The sequence below is a fragment of the Branchiostoma lanceolatum genome, chromosome 2, assembly GCF_035083965.1.
Source record: "Branchiostoma lanceolatum isolate klBraLanc5 chromosome 2, klBraLanc5.hap2, whole genome shotgun sequence".
NCBI lineage: Eukaryota > Metazoa > Chordata > Leptocardii > Amphioxiformes > Branchiostomatidae > Branchiostoma > Branchiostoma lanceolatum.
In genome coordinates, this window is record NC_089723.1 from 19,747,810 (window position 1) to 19,768,407 (window position 20,598).

At 41.8% G+C, this 20,598-nt stretch overlaps 1 protein-coding gene across 4 annotated transcripts in view; it reads left to right on the forward strand.

Moving 5' to 3' along the window:
- Positions 1-20,598, forward strand: part of LOC136427793 (glutamate receptor ionotropic, kainate 3-like) — a 70,999-nt gene that overhangs the window by 40,550 nt on the left and 9,851 nt on the right. For 2 of the 4 annotated variants that reach the window (XM_066416961.1, XM_066416963.1), the window contains exons 3-8: positions 7,566-7,618; positions 13,333-13,524; positions 15,932-16,161; positions 16,672-16,766; positions 18,366-18,587; positions 19,319-19,546. In XM_066416961.1, coding sequence (XP_066273058.1) covers positions 7,566-7,618; positions 13,333-13,524; positions 15,932-16,161; positions 16,672-16,766; positions 18,366-18,587; positions 19,319-19,546 — 1,020 coding nt within the window. Of the gene's footprint in view, positions 1-7,477; positions 7,525-7,565; positions 7,619-13,332; positions 13,525-15,931; positions 16,162-16,671; positions 16,767-18,365; positions 18,588-19,318; positions 19,547-20,598 lie in introns of all 4 variants that reach the window. The other 2 variants (XM_066416962.1, XM_066416964.1) reach the window with 2 other exon arrangements.

The window sequence follows — 20,598 nt, forward strand, 5'->3', positions numbered from 1 at the left end:
TTGTAAGCTTGTCTTGTTCTTACCCTGCCGCTTCAAGTTGATGTCCCCATGGCTTTGTGGTGATCGTATCCAGCAGTTGCATCACCATGTTCAGTCCAAACACCACGCCTATTCAAATTTTCCTCAGTTTCGCAGAGCATCGACTATAGGAGACATTTATGTTTTTGCAAATATCTGTGCCTTTTGCAACCCGATAAAATATTTTCAGTTGAATGGCAAGTATTCTGCTCGCGTTTGGATCAGCAGGATTCATACCAACTTTCACAATTTATTCTAAGAAAGTCATTACACAGGCGTAGCGTGTGTATTCCAGTGGTTAGCGATCTTGCCTCTGGAACTAGAAGCCCAGGGTTCGATCCCGCCTGTGTCGCTCACCCGACATGCATGCTACCGGAAAGGGTCGCAGTCCTTTGGACGGGACGTTACGCCGTGGTCCACTGTTTATTGTGCTTGTCGAAAATAAAAGAGCTAGGGGAATTTCCCCGGTACAATGAACCTGTAAGTACTGCATGTAGCGTCTGTCTTCCTGTCACGACCAGTGGAAGATTAGCTCATCTGTTCATTAATTGAGTTCATTTGAGGTAAACTGGTTCGAGATCACCTTCCTTTTTACTCCGGGAAGGAGGATGACCTCCTTCTGGGAGTATTGGGAATGCATTTGTTTGCGCGTTCGCAGCTATTACTCACGATCCCGTTGTCGCATTGGTGTGTAACTTGGCATATCGTTTGCCTGGTTCGGCGTGGGGATGCACACTAGCTTTGTTACACCATAACTACTTTAAACGTCAATCCAATATCGTAATTGCACCCCTATAATTAATGCTATGTCCCACTGCCCTGCCATAGGGACCATGTTATAATCCGTTATGCATGACTGGAATACTTCAGGCAGATACGGGGTATAAATCTTCCTTACTTGCTGTGATCGTATAGTCACTGTTACATTGAAAAATAGACAACGTGCATCACCACACGCAACCTAGGAAACGATATACCAAGTTACATACCAATGCGGCAACGGGAATTGTGAGTTTTAGCTGCGAACATGTGCCGAGTGAGCTCCAGTCTGTGTATTAAGTATGCCGTGTCCCTCGCAACTCGCATACAGTATGTGCGCACGGGACGGACGATGTATTTTTACGCACAGTGTGAAAATGGCAAATCTCTGGACCTTCAAACTTACCACACTTGTAGTTTATAATACGGAGGCTGTGACAATGTAAAAAGTTTACACAGGGGATGAAAGATTGTTGAGAAATATCTCTCAGAAAAGTGCGCGCGCCAGTGTCACTTCCGGGTGGTTAGATCCGGTGACCTTTGACCTTCGTGAAATGTTACGATAATATAAATTAGCCTTTTTAATTGCAAATAGCTTGTTTTTCCTTTCCTATGACAGTTAGGTCATCGTGTCATTATAACGGGCTGAACACGTAGTGATTTTTATTACTTTCTCGAGTCAGTGTCACTGCATGCAGTAACTTCCATCTTGTTGACTTGGGACATGTAGCGATTGTAACTTGGTTGAATACCCCCCCCCCCCTCCATTCATTTCGATTTACGTCTTTCATAGCATTTATAGGGGCTTTGGCATTTCAGAATTTTATATATATCTGAAACCACCATTCCATGATGTCATAAGTAATAAAGGAAACAAAAATAAAGCAGACATGTTCGTAAGCTCGTTACACTCATACATAAAATATGAACGATAAAGTGATCATAATGCCAATTTCGTGGACGTTGGTTAAGGTGGTGATTTATAAGGTGAATCTCTAACGTATATCTGTAGGTCTATCATGATTTCATAGAGCTTGAAGAAACTGGGCATTACCGTACCGGTACCGTCCCCACTAGCGCTATGCCCAGTCGAAGTACTACTTCTTGGTATCCAAAGAGTGAGAGTGTTTTAGATTTCAAATGTTTCAATACAGAACTTTGTAGTATTTATTCAATTAATTTCGAAATGCAACTACTTGATCGGCCCTGATGCCTGCGGTTGATTGAACTAGTTTGATTGAGTTATCTTTGATAACTGATATAAGTGCAGCACCGCTAAGAAGCAGATGGCGTGTAGGTGTTGCTACATGCAATTTCAGTCTCTGTGATTTAATCCGAGCCATTCCAGAAGCTTGAAATTCAAGGCCATAACAGACTGCACACAATCGACATAAAGAGTCAGCAATCACCCGGGGCGGAGACAGGTCTGTCTAATTGGCGACGGCTCGACGCCAAGTTTGCCCAGATAACACCTGCCGACATTTCACAAATGTGCGAAAGGGCAAAGGTGCGGGCGGCGTTTTCCTCATGTACCGTCCACTTAACCGCGGCCGGTCTTATCTGACTATCCCGGAAATGCAATCGTTTCTGCTAATTTGTTGGTAAATTGAGTCAGAATAAGAGCGTCTATAATGATTAGCAGTCAGAGATAAGTGTAAGTATCTAGCAGTTTGTAGTAGTTTCAAAATAAGCTTCGTTCTGTGCGCGAATGTGTGATTAAAAGTAGGAAACAGGACTTGAGGCCCTCGGCTGGGATTTACGTCCATGTCTTCCGTCTTTGATGAGTCAGCATTGTGTCCAGGAGTGCGACATACTTCAAATCCTAGCGAACCTATTCAGTTGATTGAAAAGAAAAATAGTGATTCAGTCTCGGCATGTCGTACGACCATTCGCCAAGTTTCTGGCACTGATTTTAGCGCGCGTAGTATGTAGATGGATTGAACGTGATTAAGATACATATTAAATCTGGGATTTGAATTTCAAACTTAACTACAGCTTTAAGTAATATCAAAAGTTAAGATATTCCAACCAGCTTCCAGACGCAGTGGTAAGTACAAATCACAACAGTCTTCACAACGTAATTCCGAATTAGCCCTAGCGTACTGGGATCCACCACTAGGGCGCCACAAGCTTTAAGAGGGACCTTGACTGACTTGAATTTCTAGCTATCGATCGGTCGTTTCAACAATTCCCCGGCTGGGCTGTGATTACTGCCGCTCAGGTCAATCCAGGATCAGGCTATGATTACTGTAGGCAGTGTTACACCATTGCCTTGACATACTGATGGACAGACGGTCAGATGACAGCAGGAGTTGAGATCTACCTGTATTTATCAACAGCCTTTGGACAAGATTGCGTTCAGATGACATTTCATTTGCTGATGAAGCCTTAGCTGAGGTGTAGAGTTACTCAAGTTTTTGACGAGCCAGTATAATGAACTTATATTAAGAGAGCGAAATGTACAAGAAGCAGAAAGTCTTGGGGCTTCCACAGTGTAATTAGACCTGTGAACGATGAACTAAATCTTACAGCTTCATTTTATGTAAATACGGTTATCTTTTTTTCAATGATGTATGTCAATGTAGGCAGAAATGCAGGGGCGCCGGCAATATCAATGTATCCTCTCCAGAATGTATTTTGCTGGTGGCTTGCATGTTGAATAGGGAGCCTTGGAAGGTATCAATTTGACGACAGAGAGCGAGTACTTTCGGACAAAGAGATTAATAGCAGAAAACACTAGGAGTCACCAAACACTTATTCCACTGGACGTTTAATTTTCTCCTTCATTTGAATTCAGTAGATTACCAAAGTAATTGAACGGCAGGCTGTCAACTCCTATACGTGTATTTGCTGGCCCACTCTAACTGATTGCCATGGCCAGTACTGAAAAGTTGTGATTGAAACTATTTTGAAGAGAAATCTGCTGAGAGCCCCTCTACAGCTATTCTGGAAAATTACAAAACATAAAGGTTAAATGAAATGGTCGTTCAGGCGCGCGAGCGAGTGGATTGGATTGTTCTTGCGATAATTAGTACTGCCTGGCCGATAAAATCACTGGGAGCTAACATAAGAAAAAGTTTACGAATGGAAATTGACTCCTGGTGGTGTTGGGGATACGGATGATGAAAAGAATACAGATTCTTAATTCTACGTAACAAAAGAATACGGTTGAAAAGCCCCAGACGATATAGTTAGATCGTCCCCGCGTACTTACACATCGGTAAGGTTGTTTTCTGATTCAAAGCTCCCGAACTCAAACCAACTATTGATCTGTACTGAAGTGTCCATGTCCTACAACATGCATGCCTTTGAAACATGACGCCAATGTCTATTGTATTGATTTCGTCCCAGTCTCATTAAAGAGGACATAGTAGGCAATTGTTTGCCCAAGTATTTGAATGTCAATGATAAATATCTTTGTAAAATTCTGGAGCTTTTCAAAATCATCCAATTATATGGAGAAATGTATTTGTGATTTTCACTACGAGCTAGATTGCTGCCTTCAGCAACAAACCAAGTGAGTCGCAGTGGTTTCTCACCCTGTAACAATCAGTACGCGCAATCTGCACCCCCTAGGACAAAATTTGAACCGCTAATGGCTGTTTCAGTCTACAAGGTCCCATTCTTTATCAAACTTTCACTGTCAGCACTTCATCATCGGCGAGTCATTATCTTCTTTGGAGCTACACCACCTGTATCGTCCGCGAAACTCTCCGGCTACGGCTCCGGTTACATTGGCGCCGGTGCCCGTCGGGGGTGTAGCCCCGGCCGGGCCCCGGAGCCACAAATTTGTCCCGGTGGACTGCCGGACACCGGGAGGGTACGTCTTGGTGTTTTCACGATAAGCTTACGGCAGCTATTTGTAACTGGGTCCCGGATAGATTCTAACTCCAAGTTGAAAACTTCTAGGGGCCAGGCCATGCCAAAAAGGTAGCCACATGGTGTTCTACGTATACGGGCAAAGTAGGAGTTCTGCCCTAATGTACAAAAAAGCAGTCCGTAAACTACCCGGCAGGCTTCTTTTCCTATTGTGACCGTGGCATTACGCGACGTCATTTTCATTAACAAGAGGTCTGACGGGCTCCTGAAGCAGCCTGGCAAAGTCCCGAACCGATGGTCTCCTGCGCATCCGTCATGGCTGCCGCAATAGCAGGAAGACCAGTGTTGTGACCAGCTCCATAATAGCTCTACCTGTAGTTCCATTACTTGGCTGTGTACTTGACCATATTACAGTAGATTAAGTGTAGATTCATGTATGATGACGCCAAAGACCACAGGTAAATTAGTTTCACTGAAGTTTGGGGAAGCAAATGTTAGTACATCATCACGCCAATGCGTCATTGGTTGGACACAATCGTTTGAGGTGAGCACAACAGGGCGCCTCAGGGTACAATCTACGTTGGACAAGGTGTTATTGCGCCATCGATCCCTCCAAGACACACCCCATTTCCAAAATTTCACTTAAGCACTGAAATACTTAAAGAGGCCCGGCCCTTATAGTTTAGCTTTTGATCAGACAACTATTCCTTGTAACGGATGGGCATTTTAAGACGGACAAAAACGCAGAGTACAAGGTACCCCACAAAGAGTTCTTGATTGAAGTTATCGACGTCCATTTAGTGTTGTTGAGTGGGCACAATAGCTATCTTCTCTGTTAGACAGCCCGGGCTAAGGCTGTATCTGGTCGATACGTGATGAGCTGCCGGCGTGGTCATCCGCATTCTAAGCACAAAGGCCGTTTCAGCATTGACGTGCATTTATTTGGTAAGCCTTAAAGTGCGGGAGCAATTGCGTAACCTCAGAGTCATAGGACGTCATGGCTAATCGGCTTAAGAAGAGTCATTTTAGATAAGTGCAAGGTCGTTAAATTCAAAGACGGCTGTCGACAGTTCCAGAGTTATGGATTTTTAAAGGACGGAGGATGAACTACAAGCCTGCCGAATTTCAATTCCGATATTCCCATGTGTAAGAAAGCAAATAAAGAACTACAAGAAAGCTCGATTGTGGTCATAAAAGTTTTGCCGTGAAAGGTCACTTATAGGTCATGACATTCGATACCAAACCGGACCATTGACCACTTTGCTGCAGAGTTAGATAGAGGCGTCCGATTCCTGCCGAGAGCGATAAAATTACCACAAACGGGGCCGTGTTTACATTGCGTATCAATATTTGATGACGCCCCAAAATGACTGGCTCTGTCGATAATACTAGCATCGAACCTCTGTTGATAACAGCTAAATTATTCATTTTGAGTGGAGTTCGTTGTAGGTCTTACTTTTTGTCCGTGATAACTTTGCGATTTTCACCAGCCTCTAATTGACCTCATATCTCGCCTATAAAACAATAGCCTAGGGAGATCGAGGGGCTTTAATACTTCGAGATATGATTGACGGAACGCGTGCAGGTGAAAATAATTCAAACGTAATTGACTGGTTGTTATCCGACGCTCAGGCCATCCGTGTCAGTGTGCTGAAACGGAGACCCATCCTCCTAAATACTTCTGCTCGTTGCTATCCCCAGTATGACGTTAGCAGCGCTAGCATGCCTAGTACATGGTGGACCTCAAGTTCTCCGAAAGGAAATTAAAGAAAACGATTTCTTACAACTCATAAAGGACCAGAGTCGCCAGATGGTGCGCGCAATCTCACCCTTAAGTAATGCGTCTTAATTACAAACCCAAGTGTTGAGAGGATCCTCCTGGGTCCTTATTAGGTACCTGAGAAGAATTAAGTTGATGTATGATCCGTGAGAGTGCCTTCAATGCAGCACGTGTGGCGGGCTCCTTAATTTAGTGCGTTTATTACAGCGTCTCCATGTACGCCTCATGCCTCAACAATCAAAGCACCCGCACGCAAAAGGGACCTGAGCTCTCGAGCTCCGGGGAATAATACATACTCAGAGATGCCTGTGTTGTGCATATCTGACATCTTTGATGCGTTGCACTCAGCTTTGATGAATTGAACTTGTAAGCTCCGATATGAAGTTTCGCCCGAGCATATGGCTCGGGATTTAAAGGCTCTTTAGCGGATTCTATCTCTACGCAAACAACGCAAGCTGTGCAATGAGCTCCGATTCGCAAGATCATAACTCGTGTAAGCTGTGCAATATGGAGGGTCTGTATGATGCACTCTGTCATCATCAGTGGACCTGCACCGGGGAAGGTTTTGAGGAACTATATCACTATTAGAGCATCAGATCAATGTATCGCAAAATAATGTAAACCTCTCTACTGAAATGGAGTTGACATAACATTTATTCTATGATCATTGTAGAGTTTCACATCAAAACTGTCGCATTGGGTCCCGGAGCTAGAGGACCCGAAGGGGCAAGAGTAAAACATGACTACAGTAGCACGTTTTGCGCATTTTCCGACATAAGTATTTTGACAATATTTAGATGCTTTTATACTGTAGATGAGAGCTTCTCAAGACCTTCGAATGCCTATGTTACCAGAACGCCTCCAGCGACAATTAGGCCTGCCAGCGTGCAGTCATAATGCTAGAGTACCTTAGGAGAAAGATGAAAGACCCATTTTAACAAGCATGAGGTCTTCATGACCTGGATGAGTTTGACATTCTGATGTGTTACTCAACATTTTAGACTCGATTCATTAAATGACTCGCTTTGCGCTACGCCTTATCCCTATACTCTAGGCATCTTCAACTTTTATGGCATTCACACTTGTTTTGTTATGTTGCAGAGGAGCGGCGATCTCGCAATGTCAATACTCGGATCGCGATAATCGAGGTGAGTTGTGCTAATGTGACGCTTGTTCTGACTTGTTGCAGCGTTGAGCCCCACGTGGCTGCGGAACAAGGTGGTAGTCATCGTGATCGTCGAGGTAGGTACCGGTCGGAACTGGTTTGATTGACTGGCTAGTACCGGTTGGAACTAGCTTGATTGACTGCCTTGTTCTGGCCATTCCTGAAGCCTTCTGCAAAAAAAAAAAAGAAATATGCCGCTGCTTAATGTAAGATTGGAGGTGAGTAGTGACGAACACTAACCGTGTGAGTGATGAAAGTAACCGTTCGACTGGCATGCGCTAACTGTACGAATGGCAAGTTGCGAATGTTGAGCTTTCATCCCAAGGCGCTGTCCTTTGTCTTAACCCCGACTTAACATTGTCAAGGTATGTACGTTCGCTTTTATTTGTTATATTGGCGTCTAACATTGTCTTACTAACCATGCTTCTATCAATTATGCCAACCAGTTTTGCTACTAATCCATCTATGTTCTTTCCTCAATCATAAATGTGTATGTTAACATGTAGGAGAATGTTAGCCTGTGTGTCATTCTGGTTAGCTTATGCCGGGTTTCTATACTCTCCCTAATAACTTTATTTGGAGGAGTATATGAGCCTCGCCTTAAACTAATCATGGTGGCACCCATGCTACGATGGGGTATCACGAAGAACAACTAGTGCCTTTGTACTACAGGTATGCTTAGCAGTTCTTCGTGATACACTGTATATTCGTGTATATTCGTGCTCATTAACAGTGCTGCCTAAAATAACCAATGGTGACATATGCACGGTTAACATAACAATTTTCCTTGAATTATATGATTTAGAAATTCGATGATTATTGTATCATCTCAAATACCCGTTCAAACGCTACATATCGTATCAGAACCTATCTGGGATGTTTATCATGAAAAGTCATTTGACATTTCGCTTGCCATACTCACTAAACAGAAATATTGCATTTCAAATAAAATGAAATCTTGCAAATGTCACTCCCTAAACATCTAACAACTACGCATGTTTTTGCTATTTCAGATACTGTATTGTCGAGCAATTGATATAAAGTTCAACAAAGTTTTGTTTGGTTTTCAAGTTTGGAAGTTGAAGGATAAAGAGAGCATTTCCAAGGAGTCTGACTAATAAGAACCATCTAATCCACTGTCACTGAAATCAGCTGTAGTGTCGACATCAGTAAATCGCTTTGAGAGACGTTATGTTTGCTTTCACTCTGTTCATCCTCAATATTTTCTGATTTTATGTCAAAAACTACGTTATAATGTTCCAGAAGAATTCCAAGCTTACCAACTAATTCAAACTGTCGACCTTTAAGTTTTCTCGACATGGCGTCAGCCGGGTGTGGTAAATAACCCCAGATAGTTAGCAAACCAATGCTCCATCTGAACCATGTTTTTGGATGACGGATTGGAATTCAGGAAACTCGTCTTACTGTAACGTATTGATTCATCAAGATAGACTTTACAAACTGGACTCAGTTATAGAACCAAAGTACTCTATAATCCCACGCGACGTACGACGGATTCTGTCCTTTCTACCGGAGCTTTTGTTGTCACTTATCTTTTCTTCATTTGTTCCCACAGTATAATTACCTTTCGGTGAAATACACCAGCTTCGCAGGCACGCAGCTGGTTATATTACACTGAACGCCCTATAACACCTAGCCTTCTCACATCCAACGACATACATTGTTTAAAGCTATCTGATGGGGATGCCCTTACAGTACTTGATGGTAACGAGCTAGTTCCACTTTACGACTGTTTTAACAAAATACGAATTTTTGAACACATCAAATCTTAACAGAGCCTCAAAAATAAAGGAAAACTGGCCGATTATGAAGTAGGGATCCGCCCACCTCGGGAGATGCTGTTATTGTTTATTGTTTAAAAGAGCTCCATTAGTGACAGTAAATGATACTTCACTACTCTTCCTTGAGTCCTTAGTATGTACTGCTGAATATGTAGTTTAAATGAGTATCCTGAGGGATTGTCCTATTTGGTCGTTCGGGATTCATCTCGCATGATTCCAATTACCATGCCAGCTGACCAGCATGGTGATATCGAGTTGACCTTGAGAATACGACGTGCCCATACTAATCCTGCAAATCTCGAGGAAGCTTACTGTGAAGATATGCCAAATAACACGCAAAATCAATCCATTTAGCATACAACACCACCACTACCCATCGAGAATGCACAACACTGAAAAAGCTGTACATTGCTGAAGTGAACGTTTTTGTCAACAGCTAAAATGAAAATGTCACAGTTTGATGATTTTTAAGAATGAATCATCAATTGGTTGGGGTGGGGGGTGGGAGAATCCAGCAAAAACATAAACGACCTTGTAGTTTCAATTGTATATGTGTACCATACTGTTGGTTTCAAGACCCAAAGCTGAAACTTAACTCATTGCAGAAAGCAACACACAAAAACAGATAACATATGCCTCATCTAGACTATTACTTTGTCACTGCTAGAACTCGAATCAAGACCAAATGAGTCTTCTTAAAACCAAAAGAAATACGAGGCACTTGCATCAGTGAGAAACGTCATTGGAATTTTGGATCTATCTGAAGAACAATCCAAAGCTTCCCATGAATTCATCCGCCTCCATTATCAACTAGTCGGACTGTGTGTTGACAGCCACTCAAGGAGTATGGCAAGTCTGAATGGATTTTTATGGTTCAGTTCTGTTGTAGATGGGCTTTCCTCTTGGCCTCAGCGGCAGCTGTTCTGTCCGTCTCAAAAGCCGGACCGTATAAAGATGAGGGATGGTGTTCACCGTCATTGGTGTAGAATACATCAAGAGGTGAAGCGGGTTGTTTCCAGTTTCTTGTTTCTTGTTTTATTTTGTTATAGTGTTGCAGTAGTGATGTGGCCGATCTTCCTTCCTTGTTATTCACCGCCTGTGTTGTAAAATGCAGTAGTAAGTGTAGGTAGCCAGTCGTGTCTGCTGTGTAACTGCCGTGATGTGGAAGTTAAGAAGGTAATCTGTAGAAGGAGGTAAAGGGAAATATTCTCTTCATCTCTACTGATGCATAGGAGGTGAAGTGGTGGTCTCCCGCCATTGCTTTGTACCTCACGTAATGTGAAATGCTGAAAGAAGTAAATGAGGTGGCGTGGTGTTCATCCACCGTGATGTCCAAGTCTGTAGGAAGTAATGGGCCCGTGGTGTTTTGCAGTCAACACCTGGGTTGTACATGTGACATGGACTTCACTAGGAGGCTAGTTCAGTTCGATCAGGCCTTGTAGTGCCTTGTGGCACATAGGGCAGAGTTTCAGTAGCAGGCCGGGTACATTTCTACATGGAGGGGTTGGTAGCCCTTCCCCTTCAACGTGCTTGAGGTACCTCCCCGAACACTGGACCCCTATTTTACGTTTCTCTTACGGTCCAGCCACAACCGAAATGTCCTGACTTGAACCGGGGCCTTCTTCTTGCCAACTAATTAGAAAACGGAGCTCAACTGTGAGGCTGTTACCAGTTGGGCCACAGAGACATCCCGGCATTAGGAGGTGGAGGAGATGATTTGTAGTCGTTGCAGAGACTCTCCCGTGATGGGGCGATCTGGAGTCCGGTGTACCTTCGATGCTTTTAAGCTTAAAAGCATGAAGGAAAGGATGGGTTGTTGCTGTGTACTCGCGGTGACCTACAGGGAGGAGTGAAGGAAGTGGTCTGACGGCCTTGTCAAGGGGGATCCAGTGATGTCGACAATTTACCCTGTAGCGACGACACGTCCTTAAAATTGCAATGATATAACCATGAAATAGTTCACAAATAACCAATATGTGCTGTGCCGCAATCCAAACGAATCTCAGGTAAAGTACAACTTAAAATGTTAGCTGATACCAAAAATGAATAATTAACACATATTCTTTAGAATATTTCATGAGCAATTTTGGTAATACGCCAGGTAAGCTTAAGGATGAGTCAATGTTTCATTTTTCGGTTGATGATAAATGCTTCAGAAAGGGAACATGACAAGGCAATATTTCGTAACCCTCTGGCGGCTCTGTTTGTTCCATTATCTTGATCGCCATTTGTTGAGATCAATGACAGATTTATTAGGCAGTCTTTCAGCATCTCCCGGATTAGCATTATGTATATTGTGTAAAAGTGGTTAAATCAAATACAGATTAGCATTTTACATTTTAATCAACTATGATCAGCCAAAAAACACGAATACAAAGTCAAAGAGCAATTTCTAATGGTGCATGGGAAAGAGAAGATAGGTATTAAAATGTGATATTAATTAACCGACGTGTAATGCTTAATTGCTTGAAGTTTATCAAGTGCAAGAAATAAGTAAACAAGTCATTTCTAAAGATTAAATGAGTTGTTCAATCAATTTGTCCATGTTTTGAGATAAGTTCCTATGGATAGGGCGTTAGTTTTGAAATTTCCATACAATGTGATTGCAAAGCCAAAAACACGTGGATATTAAAGAAGTGTCAGGTCATATATTCATAATTGATTATTAATAAAATGGTAAGTTACAGTCGGCAACATTCGTTTCCAAATTCCATACAAATCCGTCATTTATCACAACAAATAACTGCAACGATATTGATTTAGATCTATAGAGAGGCTCGAAATATTGTCTTGTCATGTTCCGCTTGGAGGATCTTCATCATTCTATCATAAACTGAACTATTGGCTTATTACTGAGCACACCTGATAGATAATAAAATCCCCTGTACCAAATTGTTAAAATCCCTTTAGGACTTTAATGCACTTATTGATGGTTTACAGATACATTCCGTTTACTGCGCTGACTAAACTAATGGCCAATTTGATGGGGTTTTACTGAGAACACGACAGATCCAGTAATCATTTGGGTACCATTTCATTAAGATATCATAATAAGAAATACTGTCAAGGCTGTTGTGGTTGTCATTATTGGATCACAAATTAATTTTGAATAATTTGTGAATCCAATATTGTTGATCGAATTCTATTTTGAATCAGCCAGCCCTCGGGTACTCGGTACGTCCTAATCTGTTGTATCGATGCTTTGATGCATTTTCCCCTCGAGGGTTAGAATTTATGGTTCAATAAACATTAATTTCAATCACTTACGGGTACTTCTCTGTCATACCTGTTGGATGCAAGACGTTCGCGCCGAGCAAATTCAATTACATGTACCTCCCTCCTCTGTTACTGTGTTTATTTGGTTCATACCTTCTCCCTCTGTTATTGTGTTTATTTGGTGCATTCCACGTTGGGTTTTAGACGGTTCAATTTCTGGTTCGTTATATTCCATAGCTTAAAGATAACCCGATAAAAAAGCAAATACGTCATCTATAATGCGAAACTGCTGGATAGCATATCAATTTAATACATCAGTTTAAGGCATTTCTGCAAGACTAGACCAGGAAATTCATACTAACCCCCAAAAAACTGACCGTACTGATCTCAAGTTGATCTGGCTGATCAAGGGATGATTTAGCTGATCTGAATAGCATCATTACAATAACACAGTGTCCCACCAGAATAAACGTTCAAGAGATTAGAAATATGAATAAACCATAAAATTACCTATTACATCAGGAATTCGTAAATCGACTAATAACACTGATATTTTTCTTTTCTTTTTTCTACATAAAAGTCCTTTTACATTTCTTTTCTGTTTTATTAGTACAAATCCTAATTTCTATACCCATTATGCTTCGATAAGTACTCGGAACAACCTAGAAATTGGCCAAACGTGAGTTTCATCCTCGCAGCATCTCACGAAGACGTGCCGTTTATTTAAACTCTACAGCAATGTTGGTAAGATTCACTTCTACTTCTCTCGACAGGAACCTCCGTTCATCATCAAGAGGGGAGAAGACGGGAAGGAGGAGTTTGAAGGGTTCTGCATCGACCTGATTACTGAGCTAGCTAAGGAGGTGGACTTCGAGTTCCACCTGTACACGGTGGATGACGGGAAATACGGCAGCCAAGATGCTGACGGCAACTGGAACGGACTGGTCAAGGACTTGATGGAGAATGTACGTTATTCTCAAGTACTAGCTGTTTCCTTTCCGTCTTACAGCAAGTTTTAACATTATCTTTTAATCTTTATTCGAACATATAGTACATAGCACAACAACATTTTTACAAAATAGAAAAGTTATTTTATTCACAACCAAGTATCAATACATGAGGCAACGTTTCGATGACTATCTGTCATCTTCATCAAGGCAATACTGACTGGTTCACTGCACTGAAGCTAGGTATTACTGCTAACAACGCAGTCCCTAGCTTGACATCCTAAACATTAGTATTACCCGCTACTCAGTCATTCTGAAATGATGAAATTATTTACGGAACACGTTTACAATTTCACAAATATACACAGTTACATACTGTTACAGGGGCCGTTCCCATTGGCCTTTTTTGGCTAGGGTGTGCTCTCTTTACCTTTTTTGTGTTGCACTCCCCTGGATTTTCTAACGTTTTTAGATCAATACTGGCTATAAAGGAAGGTCACATGGTGCCTTTCTTCTCGTATTCTTTCATGAGCATGCGTATTAGCCACAATGCACCACGACATAAAAGATGGCGGTTTCTTATAGGCTCCATCTATCCATATTCGTCGTTTCGGTCTTAATGACTGCATGAATGAAACTCTAAGCCCCGTGGAATTGACCATGGGCATAATTGGAGCCCCTAATTATGTCACGGATCATTTGTTGATCGATCCACCGATGCACTATATATACAATAGGTACATCTAGATTGAGGAATTCGTGAAAATCAGATAAAAATAACGCCGACCAAGACTTATCAGTTCACGAGAAACCGACACATGAATACATGAACTTAAAAGTACATAGTTTCAGTTGATAAATTGACGGCACTTCTGTTAGACCTCAGCCTACTGATGTCTAGAAATGTAGTCATTAATACATTATTCTCAGCCATAAATTACATCTCAACTGATTTTCTTTCAGAAATAAATGATATACTTGGGAAGCTCAGATTGAATATATACTATATATTATGTCATCTCAAGTTACTGAACAATTCACGTCGAGACAACTGCATTTCAACGACATGAAATGTGCATTAGTGGCGAAAGAACGCACCTTTACCAAAAAAATGAGGATATACCGGATGGAGATTCTCACCAAAATCAATCTTCACCCGACGTGCTCAGCGCTTCTTACCCCTCTGGGCCGTTCCAACATTGAATGTGATTTCCCAGTGGACAAAAAGCTGAAACAGTCTCTTCACCCAATAGAATGCTGATGTGCACCCTCCAGGAAAGATTGGATCTTGTTGGGAATCTTAACCGAACCAGGAAAGGAAGTGGAATTTGGGGAAATTATCTATAGCCGTGGATACGGATGGTATAGATGTCTGTACCTGCAAGTGTGCGTGTGTGTGTGTGTGTGGGGGGGGGGGGGGGGATTTAAATGACGAGAGTGTTAACAGTTTAGCATCATGTTGGATGAGAGCGGTGATCAGTCATCATCATAAGAGCGAGAGATAGGGAAAGAGAGAGAGAGAGAGAGAGAGAGAGGGAGAGAGAGCGAGAGAAAAGTTAAATATATCTAAGCCACTCACGCTCTCACAACACATCGTCCTTGACTTTACTGTACAACTTGTACTTTAACATATGTAATGTCTTATCAACTTTGTAAAGCTACAATGTATCCAATATATCGGAATCAAGTAAAATAAGCTAGTATGTTACGCCGAAGGGTTGTTATACCGGCTATAAAGATACAGAAGTAAGTCAGAGTTATTTTGATTTTTTTTCAAAGATCGCTTTTTTGGCTTCCGTGATTGGAATGATGAAGAACACCAGCCCAATCTGCCCCAGTATGAGCGCTGTATCTCGGGTCTATGTTAGTCACGTTTGTAATCTGCATAGAAATCAAAGTTTAAAGATATCGCGATACCAGGCCGCGATGAAATGTCAAATCAATAAGAATGACTGACGCCTTTTGGGATTAGAAAATAAATAGGAGGCTTTTCAGCAACAGGAATAATTTGGAGGCAATGCACTGCTCTTCGATCAGGTAATGAACACGATAATCAGCCTGATGTTGCTTGAACTTATCAAAGATATATTGATGCAATAATGCAGTTGCATCTACTAAGACTGATATAGTGGAGAAATTATCCTGAAATTTGGCAACAAACCTGAACCTTGAACGGGGACATCTAACGACCTGAGGCAGCTTACCTATGTCCTATGTGTCAGAGACTGTGATTCTTGTTTAGTCACAGCGGAAGCTATAGGGCTGATGTGAATAAGAATTTTATCATAGTCAATATTGACAGAGGGAGGCCATATAAACTATGTAAGCCGATATGATCTCAGACCATAGATAACATAGTCTTTTTGTATCATAATTGGATGAATATTACAGTTTTAGTACAATGATTTCTCTTTCGTTCTTACAGAAAGCAGACTTAGCGCTCGCTCCTCTGACAATCAGCTCCGACAGGGAGAGGGCCATAGATTTCACCAAACCCTTCATGGAGTATGGAACCGGTCTCCTGATCAAGAAACCCCCATCAGAGGGACGCTACCTCTTCGCCTTCCTCATGCCTTTCCAGATCGTGGTGTGGATCTGTATCCTGGTGGCGCTCGTTTGCGTGGGATTCATGCTATACGTAACCAGCAGGATAAGGTAACAATCTTTCACATTATTTATATATCTTATTTTCTAGTGGGGTCAAACAAATAAACATACATAAAGTACCTTTTTTACTGTTCTCAACAAAAGTATTCATCGGAATTTTCGACTGGGACGAGGGACGAAATCGACTTCCAACAACCTTTGACTTATTGATGACGTCACACGTGAATTAAACCACGTGAATAAAACTCTCATTGCCAGAGCGATTGGTTCAGTAGGTGAAGAAGGATGGGTGAATCAGTCTAAAATTCCGATGAGTGCTTTTGTTGAGTTTATTGAGATTATCTTTTTACAATGTATCTTACAAAATCAGATGAACTTTACTACCAACACATGGTCTGTTTCACGTTACAATTTCTGTTGGATATTGATTACATTTCATTATCTCTGTATGAAGACTGTATTACCAATTTACCATACAGGTACGGACAAGATGAAGCAAGTTTCTATGGATACAAATTTGAATCTATATGCTGTACTAAGTGTGAACTAATCTTCCAGGTACATGCTGAGGGTGGGAGAACCATTTGACAATGATCGCGCATTTACATTGCGGAATAGCATCTGGTTCGCCTATTGGTCACTGGTCAAACGAGGTGAGGAACTTTCAATACAACATCTCTGTGGGTCTACAATATTAACCTTTTCAACACACATCCTTCCCACCAAGTTCCTTTCAACAAGTTTAGGCGCGGATGTCCAGTAGCCAGCTGTTAATAGTGAGAGCAAAGAGGATTCAGTGAACCGTAACCGCCAAGGATTACCAAGCCATCAGACAAGCTAATTCCTCTTCAACGCGGCCCCCGCATCGCACTTTGCTGGCCTTAGAACTGACAGTAGAAGCGCAGAACCCATTCCTGGTCATAATCTGCAGGATGAAACTGTTTCAGGCTGTCAAGTCCACGGCGTCTATCCTTATCCCTCGATCATTCCTTATGCGCACGGCTGTGGAAGCTGTAGGGACTGTTTGCAAACTAGCAAGCTTCAGGGGTGTTTTCTTTGTACGGCCAGTTCATTAGGTCTATAAATCAACCAGCATGGTGGCACATCAACAGCTGTAAAACACACGTCAAACGAAACGTTGACGCCTGAAATAGAAAAAGTAAAAGAAACAAACTAACAAACATTCCGTTGGATGCGGAAAAGTCGACATCTTGTTTTTGATGATTGCAAATTTAGCAAATTTCGTACACACCTTCCACCACGTCCTCATCTCTAATCCTAGCACGTTCCATTGGTGTCGTCTTGTCAGTCGGTGTTCCTCAATGTGTCCCCATAGTCATAACATGACATCTGTATTTTATATCACAATAAGAGGCTGTGTTTACTGTCAGCCTAAGAACTGGCTCTACCAAGGAATACCCCTTCTCTTTCTCAATGCGGACACTTGCTTTCATTCCATTTAAATTGGACAGAATTGAATTGAATAACAATGGTAAATGCAGCCTCAGATTGTATGAACTTCATGTTATGTATATTTTGTTCGGTTTTTCATTCCCGTATATACACTTTTCATGACAATACGACAATGGAGACAACAGACACAAGCAATTCATTTTGTGACGCGACAGACAAGTCCAGTGTTGCATTCACCGATATGATATCATCGAAGAAATATGTCGACGGGTAACATATTGACCTGTCACATATTTTTTACATTGTCATAAGATTCCACATCAAGTACTGCTTTTTTAGCATCACCAGTTTACTACTGTCCATTCAAACTCTTTGAACTTTTTCCTGCTGTCGAAAAACATCTACGATCTCTTCAATGATTTATGCATTTGATTTGTGGCTGCATTTGATTGTTCAGGGATGTGCCATCATTCTTTCTACTAGTCGAGGACGACTGACTGGCGTTGTCTACGTAAACGTTCACTAACGACATAACCTACCTGATGATTGATGTACTTGTGATTTTCGTGACAAAACAGAGATTGAAATGTAGGATATTTCCTCTAAATAAAAGATGAAAATAAGCATGGGTATCAGAAATCGCCTTCTAAGTTGTTTCAGCTGGCATGAAATATGTTAAAACTGTAATGTCAAAACGTTTTGACGTTAATACTAAGCAGCACTTGTTTGCTCTTTATCAATTAGTAGACCAAACATCCCCAGGTTCCATAGCACCCTAACAGACTACTACGTACGTCCAGTCAGGCGTCCTCTATTACGAGCCTCTGGTTGATTTGTAGAATCTGTCAATGGGGAATCAAAAGATGGCAGCCAGCCAAGGGTGGTGGAGATGGGCATGAAAGATGCCAATCAGCCGGTCCATCCTGCTCCCCAAGGGCCGACCCCCTCCCCTCCCTGCAGGCCCGGGTGTGGGAGTAGTAAGGAACCCCGTTGGGACAGCGACAAGGCCTTCACGCTGTCCAACAGTATCTGGTTCACGTTCAGTGCGCTGGTGCGAAAAGGTAAAGCCAGGCTAGCCTTTGTGTAGTTTACAGTCCATAATATTCATCAATGATTATGCATAAGTCATGCTGCCTACCTGTTGTTTACCTCTCAGTATGTTTGAATCATTCCGTGATATAGGGTCAACATTGAAGAGAATCTGAAAGTAAGGTCTGATATGAAACTTGAAATCCGTGGGACTTTTTGACAAATTCATTCATCTCAAAGGAAAAATAACGTATTGATATCTTTTTTAATCACAAATCAGAATTGATAAGAACTTCGTTTGCATTTTACTGAAAAGCGATGAGACCCATTTACAGTTGACTACCTACCACTTGATTATCACGTCCATCCTGATGCATTTCAACACATCTATTGACCAAAAGTACGTGAACGTGGCTTGCATCAACCCTGTCGCACGCTCCAGGTAAAGAGGTAAAGGTCATGGCTGAAATGCATGACCATAACGAGTCATACAAGGTTATTCTTTTCCTTTGTTTACCTCTTATGTTTGACAAACTTTAAGATACAACAGTAGTAACAGTTGTATGTAAATTACTCATTTTCTGACCTAATTCCCGTACTATTCCCCCAATTACACTATTTCACCTGTATCGTTTGACTGATTTTGTTTGTTTTTGATATTGCCATTCATACCAATAAAGATAGATCTTCCAAAACAATGTCAAAGTTTCTTAACGTGTTGTTACTGATTCATCTTGTCATTTTCTTCCCCTTTCTCCCGCAGGTGGCGAGCCTGCCCCGAGGTCGCTCCCCATCCGGATCTTAGCGGGTTTCTGGTGGTTGTTCGCCCTGATCGTGGTCTCCACGTACACCGCCAATCTCACAGCCTTCCTCACGGTCAAACGGCTCAGCTCCCCGATCGCCTCCTTGGAAGACCTGGCCAAACAAACTGAAATAGCCTACGGACTGGAAAAAGACGTGTTTCTGTATAACTTCTTCAGAGAACAGGACGGTAAATCCCATTTCGTTCGACAAATTTGTCTTTTTTTGTTTGACTGATTGATAAATTGCTTCAAACATGTCTGTTATTCTGATCCTACCAAATAATACAATTGTAATTTTTGATAAAAAAAAAGATTTCCTCTTGCATGAGAATGCCAACATCTTTAGCTGCCTGGTGCTTCACAATGTTTTTGTGTGCCATTTTGACAAAGAAAGAAATAATGAAATAGTACTTTTGGAGTTAACAAACAAGTACTGTAACCGTACAGGTAACCATTTTCATCACAGCGCTATACCTTCTAGACAAAAATTCGATTATTCAGCCTTCGTAATATTCCAGAACCATCAGTCTTGAGTTGGAAGTCCACAAATCCCCCGGTATTAAGGGCAGAAGTGTTGCTCCCAATCCTCCATCACCACCAAATCCTACGAACTGTAGGCTCTTTTAACATCGCAAGCCCCGCATAGTGAAAAAGGCGGAGGAAAAAGTACACTGGCGTCGTCTATTTCTGGTAGATTCATCCCATCAACGGTAGGGTTAGCAAGGGCGCCGGTTTCAAAATTGTTTTGACCCTCCGGAGCCCCGGTAGTAAATATTATCGGCGCCTGAGTGAATCGCGCTGAGGTGCTGATTACAACTTTAAATGCTCACACATCTACTCATGTTTATAACCATAGTCAGCATGAGCATTCCTGTGTCTGAACTATATTCAAATATCTGTAAATCAGTTGCCTGTGTGTTTGCGCACCACTAATGGTCTTCTGAGACCGGAATAACAAAGAGGAAGAAGATAATGCAGTTCGTTTTGTTCAGAAGTAAATGGAATTGGCAAACTCCTTCGAAATCGTTCTCCATTCTAGATTCATTTTCGTGAGTTGTCAGTTTTCAGGACGCTAGCGCTCCTGAATGCAGCTTGACGAATCTGTCTCTTTTGGGCAACGGAGGGATAAGACGTAAGGATGAAGACAGGGCTTTAAGCGTTATCAGAAGTGCGTTTTTCTTTGCAATCTTGTGAAGGTGTGAAGTGTAGAATCTCGTGCGCAAAATGCCAAATGCCATGA